This window comes from Dermacentor albipictus, chromosome 10 (assembly GCF_038994185.2).
Source record: "Dermacentor albipictus isolate Rhodes 1998 colony chromosome 10, USDA_Dalb.pri_finalv2, whole genome shotgun sequence".
NCBI classification, from domain to species: Eukaryota; Metazoa; Arthropoda; class Arachnida; order Ixodida; family Ixodidae; genus Dermacentor; species Dermacentor albipictus.
In genome coordinates, this window is record NC_091830.1 from 10,414,289 (window position 1) to 10,422,280 (window position 7,992).

General features: G+C 44.4%; 1 protein-coding gene across 2 annotated transcripts in view; it reads right to left on the reverse strand.

Annotated features, from left to right (window-relative positions):
- LOC135917894 (venom metalloproteinase BumaMPs1-like) overlaps positions 1–2,061 on the reverse strand; it is a 33,607-nt gene extending 31,546 nt beyond the window's left edge. For both annotated transcript variants that reach the window (XM_065451512.2, XM_070527324.1), the window contains exons 1-2: positions 1,958–2,061; positions 397–566 (exon numbers count right to left, since the gene is read on the reverse strand). In XM_065451512.2, the coding sequence (XP_065307584.2) occupies positions 397–566; positions 1,958–2,006 (219 nt within the window). In that variant the 5' untranslated portion in view covers positions 2,007–2,061. The remainder of the gene's footprint in view (positions 1–396; positions 567–1,957) is intronic.
- Positions 2,062–7,992: the final 5,931 nt, after the last annotated feature.

Below are 7,992 nucleotides of genomic sequence, written 5' to 3' on the forward strand. Positions count from 1 at the left end.
TGATAATGATGATAGTTATTTGCTCTAACACATTTGTTGGCGCACACGAAAAATTCACGGAACCGTAGCCCTAAACAGATTCACTGTAAAAAAAAAGTGTGTTAGACATGATACTTAGACGGAGGCCCAGTTCGATGCCCTACGACCTCTCGTGCCTGTGTTGTTCTTCTACTTTTATAATCTTTTGTCTTCGTTTCTGCCTTTGTTCAATGAAATTGTTTCGACAGTATTTCGCTATTTCCTTATGAATTTGTTCCGACAATGCTTTGTAATTTTGTTGCTCTTTTCCGTGCTTTTATTGGCTAACATTTTAGTATAGTCGGCCTTTTCAGGTGCCTAACTATTCATATTTCGCAGCTGATGTATAAGGAAAAGTAAGTAGTTAAATGCGCTCACCAGGCTGTACTCAGTGTCACCGTCGACGATTGTACCCACGAATAGGTCATCTGCCAGTACCGAGCTTTTCTTCAAGTGCAAAGTCGTGTCTTTTATTCGCAGCACAAGCTCACCACTTTCACTCCTTTCCTGCAGTAGTTCTGGGTATACTAATTCTTCCTCGAAGTAAGCTAGAAAAAATGACAGAAAGAAGTTTAGTGATTACTATGCGGTTCTTGCCGTTTGATTTTAGACATTCGCCATTGAAAGGCAAGGGAACTCACCACAGTGGTTCATTGGCTATGGCGTTGCACTGGAAAGGAAAGAGACGGGGCTTACTCCCGTCTCTTTCCTTTTACTTGTGCTGGCGTATTTTTTTTTACCTGATGCAGTAATCTTAATCTTTCATGCTAGTTACGAGCTCACCAGCTCGATTTGCGGTTCTGGCAGCTGCATTTAAAGGGTGTGGGATGCAAGTACACCATGCTTTAGGTGCGTGTTAAAATATACCAGACGGTCAAAACTCATTGATAAAACCCACAGGGTAGTATTTGGAAGTTAAGCAGTCGAATTTTTCAAAAAGAAAAGAGCGAGTGCCGTAGTTACAGACTATGTAGTGGAAAGTTGTACATTTAACTTTCAAAGCACTCGCCATATTGGCTAACTATGCACGAAGTTACGTGTTCGATCCCACGACAATACCATTCCGTTCCGACGGAGGCTAACTGTAAAAACGCGTTATGTACGGAGCTCTAGTATGGTGGTGGCAAATAATTCCAAGGACTGTTCCACGTCTCAAGTAGCCGATTGGCAAGTGAAATGCCACAGTAAATCATGTCATAAATTTTATATTAGTCACAATTTACATAGTCGAACCGACGGCTACATAAGGGATGTCAGCTTCGATCGACAGCAACCGAGATAAAACGAGGGACACCGGAAGCGCCTTATGTGCCCTTTGTGTTTTTCATCTGTCGTTTCCTCAGAGCGCTTAGAACTATTGAAAAATGATGACTACCCAACTGGCAGAAAATTTCCTCCGTTGATGGCTATACGGCATGCGAAAATCAGCTTGCGGGCTTTAACGTTCTGATCTCCACAGGGTGGGATGGGGGAGGAGTTATGGGTGACGATGAAATGGAGTGCTCCGGATTAAATTGGGCCACCTAGCGTTCCTTAACGCGAACCCTAATTCTACACTACGAGCGTTGTTACACATCTCCCCGATCGGAAATTAGCCGCATAAGGCCGGGCATCGAATTCGCAACCAAGCAGCAGAATGCCAAAGCCACTAATCGCACTATGGCGGGTACGCGCTGCAAGCTAGGAAAATGTAGATGCATTTAGACAGGCTATCAATCTTTTTTTTTCTCATGCTGAAATAGTACATTCTTTTTTAATGTTTACGTGTAGTTATGTAATATTAAGTTCAGCTCGCAGCTCGTCAATATTATGCGCTGCCTCTAGCATGAGCTATCAATGTGGGCTCAACATGGACATTTAAGATTTTTGCCGCGAAGTTGTTTCGATATTAGTGGTGATATATTTTATGCGCACATAGTTCCCGGAGGTGTAGACTCACCTGCTAACGTTATGCCAAGAAAGCCGCAAGCAACAGCTGCGAAAAGCATGCTGCGTCATTCTCAGTTAGCTAGCCAGATTTTCCCCGCTGTTGTTTTATCAAACGCTACCTGCACATTTTTTTGTTTCATATGTTTGTGTATGGTTTTATCGTGGCAACGTCCTTATGGGATTCGTTTTTAACTGTCTGCTGAACAAATGCCAGGCCTCGAATTGTGCTTATTTCATGACTTCATAAACAGACTGAAGATGTTTGCGTTTTCTAAAGCGGCAACCTTAACCTTAACCGTCGTTTGCTCGAGATTGTTGATGTAGGGCGGTGTTTGCGCGAAGGGCAGGTGACTCGTGTTCACTTGACGTTTTACAAAACATTAAAATAAAATGCGCAGTTTCTGTGCTTCAAAGCAAACATAACACAAGTAAAAAAAGAAGAAACGTTTGCATAGCTCCTGATGTTTTTATGAAGCAACGCTATCGTGGCCGTAGTACGCATGAAACGCATGAAGAGTATATTAAGCAAGCTAAAACATTACACAGGCTGAAAGCAATGAAGATGTTCTCACATTTAGTTGTTGCCGATAGTTCGTAGTTGACTCCCATTTCTTGCACCAATATCACTATCAGTCTAAGCCCCCTCTTAACTGATTACAGCAATCCGTGTGACAGCAAAAACAATTTTTTTTCTGAAGAGACAACACAGGAATGGGCCTGAATGCGATGATTTTGTCAAAGCATAAGCACAGCGCGTATTATCCTTTTGTTAGCACCTAGCGGCAATACGGTATTCTGAAGAAAAAGCATTTACCGTGTCATTTTTGACGGCATGCGAACTTTACATTCTCACATGCAGAAAAAACTTGTTGAATGACCTTTTCATGGATGTTTTGAGACTCGCTTTAGGCGTCTCGTCTTGCCGCGGCCACATTTATCGCATTTGCGCAAATTAAGTTCTTAGCATCTACAGGCTTTCATGTTATAGAATTTAAGGACGCCGCCTGCTACCGCTGGGCATACGCAGTTTACTCCGTTGGTGCTCAGCTCACTTTTTCTCCTTCCCTCTCTCTCTCTCTCTCTTTGATCCCTGCACCCCCTTTTCCTCGTGTGGGGCAGCCAACCAGAACTAGCTCCTGCTCCCCGCATTTTATACATATTTCTGTATGATGGCTTTTTCAACAATTGACGACTGGTCAGGCCAATTAATTTGTCTGAACGTCTCTTCGAAGATGCGATGGTAGGTTAGATTCTTCAAGTAGTGCTTGAAGGATCATTTGTGGACCAAGTGCGGTATTTTGCACAAGAGTGTCGTCTCTCCTACGCTGAATTGGGCAGAACTGCCGTTTTTCAAGCAGTTTTCGTCAATAAGCAAATTGAGAGAGCCTTCAATAAATATGTGGGACGTTTTTCTTACCTCTTCGGCGGTCTAAAAACTTAGTAGTTCATAGCTGAATTCAATATTTTGGATCCTGGTGATGTTTTGTAGCGCACAAAAACATATGTATACATGTTAAGGCTGGCGCATTGCGTAACCAGGCTTGTCCCGGAAGAATGGCGCATACTCGTTGTGATTCGTACTGTGTCGCGAGCATGGGGGCCTCCAGTGCTCGTTCGGGTAGTTCTGTACTCATTGGGCCTTTTGTGAACTCTGTCTTCCTGAGAAAGATTATCTATGTAGAAATTGGACTTAACAACAAAATAAATTGTATAAAAGACGGGACCGCTGCCGCAACCAAGTGTCTTAGATCTTTGTATAACCATTTATTTAGCTCTATACACTAAGCACACTGTTTGGCGGACGCAGGTGTCCAACTTGCATGAGTCACTGTGTGACTTTGCTTGGGTACAGGGTGCCGGATACGATCACTTCTGCCCTTGCGGCCAGAGAAGTTGATGGTAGTTGCATTCGGTCGCCACTTCGGCGGTTGTAAAGAAAGAACGTGATGCCATTCGCAGCGACGGCATAAGTGGGGAAACAAGGCAGGCGCTTTTCATGAATGTGGAATCCTAGTGTCGCATTTGAGAGTTAGCATTGTCCGAAACAGGTGGCGCCATTCTGGTCTTCGGTTTTCTAACGCTGACATTCGCAAATGCAATTCTTTGCTTAAAATCCTATATCTTGCCGGGGTTGTAAGGTAACGAAAGAACGGTACGCAGGTTGGCTTTGGGAGCACACAGCAAAATCACAAATGAGGCAGTGCAGGGTGCCATAAGTTGGGCCTCGTTTGAAGTCAGACAAGCACAGAGCAACATTAGTTTTGAAGAAAGGCTCGGGAACACGGGTGAAAATGAATGACCGGACGGCTAAAGCACACAAGCTTGTGTACCTGAAACGCGTCGACACAGATTGAAGGAAGAGGTCAAGAAAGTTGGCAACCAAGGACAGGGTAACTGAAAGGGTAGATAGACAATCTGTGGGAATCCTCAGTTCCTATGAGCACCGCACGCACGCCAGGCAGGTTGTCCAAAGGAAAAACCTTTCTTTCCCTGGCGGCGCATGGCGATGGATGGATGGATGAATGCTATGAGTGTACCCTCTGAAATGGTATGGTGGATTGCGCCATCCAGCTCTTCTTATTTTGCCTAATGTCCTACCTATATTAAAAAACGTAAAGAACTCCCAACACCAAATTTTCTCAACGGCCATAGGAAACGCTAAACCTAAGGTTTCTACACGCCGTTTCGAACCAAACCCCCTGCTTCTCCACAGGATTTGCCCCGAAATTCAGACAACAATGCATGTGCACTATGCAGCGACTCAGCGCACTTAGATCACGTGCTCTGGGTGTGTCCCGCGTTACGCGGCAATGAAAGCAACATTCTTCACGCTGGTGTGCACTTCTACTCAGCCCCAACCTCGAAGAACAGTAATGGGTTGTCCAATGGGCCTGCTAAGCCCCAGAGAGGCCCCTCTGTGTCCCGACGTGGGAGCGACCCACTGCGCGATGACGCACCCCCTAAAGAACCACAATATAATTATTCATCCATCCATTGGAAACCTTGTTTTTGTAGACCTTCCTTGTTTGTCGTTTCCCTACTTTTTTTCCTCCAAATTTCCACTCGCCTCTTACTAATCTCTATTGCCGACATGTTTGCTTTCCTCTTGCTCGTGCTGAACCCAAGGGCTTCAAGGAGGCTAGAGGAGCCCATATCTACCGCTAGGCACATATCTGTACGTTCTAATAAAACGACCATTTCCCTAGCATTACCCCAGCAAGCACGTGCTTCTTTTTCCTTGTTGTACCTCGCTTTGTAAGTGCGCGTTCTAATGCATGCTGATCTGGCTTCAAAAAGTAAAGAGCTTTCATTTGACTTATCATAAATTGTTTGTTTCGTGTTTTCGTTTTCCCTTTTAAGCAGTTAGTAATACCAGGTTTATGTTTCATTGCCGCCACCCATGAGATTGCCTCAGCCTCCCTGACCTTGCGCTTGATGTTTTTGTTGCCGTGTCGCTTACTATACCTGTCGCATGCTTCCTGGTAAGCTTCCAAGTTCTTTTCCTCCGCTATGAATCAGTGTTTTTTCAGCACAAATATCTGAACACCCTCCCAACCCATTTACTTTCTTCCCTATTCATCAATCGTTCTTCATAATCAATCTTACTCTGAGCTTCCCTCACTTAAAAACACCCAGCACCGCTTCATGTGTAGTGTTCCCGCGAGCGCCCAATGCGAGGCGTCCCACTGCCCTTTCGTTGCCATCGAGTCCTGATTCTACCCTTGACTTCAAGCAAACAACCGCATTTCGAAATGTAAGTCCTGGAACCACTACACATTTTCGCATACCCCAGAGCACCTCATATATAGTGTATCCTCATGGGGCTCTGTGCTTCATTATCGCCGCATTTCTCTTCCCCTTTGCTGTTATTGTTTTTTTCTGTGTTGACACAATATTTATTGCCTTCGTTTATGCATATACAAAGGCACACTTTTTAACCTGAGGTATTTCCTGGCACTGTATTGAAACTACCTCTTCACTGTTTTCATTCAATACCATAAAACCAGATTTACTTAACGCCAAATTTCAACCACAATTTAAATGAGTGTGGGTGTAGGCCGGTTGGTAAATAACGAGTTGGGAAGCGACCACAAAGAACACACAAGGCGAAGAAAGAGACAACAGGAAGCTTTATGCCGTCTTTTTCTTCGCCCTCTGTCTTCCTTGCGGTAACTTCCCAAATAACGATTCAACCATACATTGTCACCTTCCTCTCGACAGATATTAGGCAGACATTGCATATCACTTTTCTTGTTAGCAAGCAACACAATGCCGTCAGCGTAAAACACATCTGGAAGCTGCTGCTTTAGTATTGTGCCCACTACTTCGTATGAGAGATTAAACCCGACATTGATTCCCTCTAGCGACCTTTTCATCCTTACCATGTACATCATAAACAGCAGTGGGGATAAACGGCACACCTGTCTCAGTCGATTGGGCGCAACCGCTATGATCGCCACCGCGTGTGTGACTTCAAATCACTCTAACACCGCCCCATTTTTTGGGGTGGTTACCAGCAAGCGGCGAGTGTGGAACTCTACGTCGCCGCTCCCGTTTTCCCGCACGTGGTTAGTCAACGGCGTTTTCGTCGGACCAGTCGCCGTGGCCGTCCGTAGCCCCAGCTGATAATAAGCTAGCGTATTATTCTTTTCGAGGGATACCTCAGTGACGTCAACTACAGCTAGTTGATTATAAAATATAAAGACGCCATATAAACGGACACACACAAGAGAAGAGAACGCAACAGGGACAAATAGGCTGTGGGACCAAACATGGGCGACCTATCATGAAGTGTGCCGAAGGAGTTGTGTACGAGATTCCCTTCTAGTGCGGTCGTTACTATACAGGACAGACCGGGCGCTGTGTTAATGAGCGTGTCAGGGAGCATGAAAGAAATGTTGAGCAAATGAAAGAGGGCCCAAATTTGCTTTAGCACATCGGGCCCTGTCCCTCAGGCTCTTCTGAACCACGTTTTTGAGATGTGCGGATTCTTGCCCGAAACACTGATACTAGATCAAGGGAACTGGTTGAAGCCTATCACACAGGCAGGAAAGGCAGCTTGTGCGTTAGCGAAACTTCGTTATCATTATGTAAGGGTGAGAAGAAGTCTCTTGAGCGTTGCGTAGCATGAATGTTTGATTAGATGCGTGATTGTAAGTTTGCTCTGTGCGTATGCGTTGACTGATGGTATATATGTGCCTGCATTCTGTGAATAAAGCAGTTGCAAGGAGCCCTGTCCCGTTCTCTTCTCTTGTGTGCCTCCGTTTATTTGGCGTCTTTACATTTTATAATGAAAAGCTACCAACTAGCCCAACAAGAAGTGCTTTTAATACAGCCTAGTTGGCCTGCTCTAACTGTTAGGTGGAAGCGTAATAAATGCTTTCCGACTGTACATGTGGCTGTCGTTTCCCGGAGGCTGTACCGGACCGTGGTTGAAGGGCGGGCATGCGCCAACCGCGTGGCTCGGTTTTTCGAGGCATAGCGCCTTTGGCATCCCCGACTTATCCCGACACAGCGGGATTCATCAGAAAGTTAGAGAAACAGAAACCGTTAATTGGGTGCAAAGAATGGGAACAGATATGACCATGGAGACCTACAAGAATGGCAAGTAAGAAATTGGAAGGGAAAACCTGTACGATAATTCGAAGGGAAGATTTATTTATTTATTTATTTATTTATTTATTTATTTATTTATTTATTTATTTATTTATTAGAAATACCTACAGCGCCCGAGTTGGGCATTATCGTAGGGGGGTTAATTACAAGCATAAAGGTCAAAGATTGAACTTCGCAAAAAACAGCATCATATAAGTTATGGTATTAAAAATTCAATCATCTTAATTAGTAGAAAAAGACAACACATCCAATACTAACAACATCCGATTGTAAAATTTGTTACGTAACGCATAAAACGGCACACCGGAAATACTGTCTAAAACGGATTAATGTAAAGTTCTCTATGGCAGATAAAAAATTGGGTGCAGACACTACCTCATCCGGGAGCAAATTACATTCTGCAATCGTTCGCGGAAAGACCGAAAACTT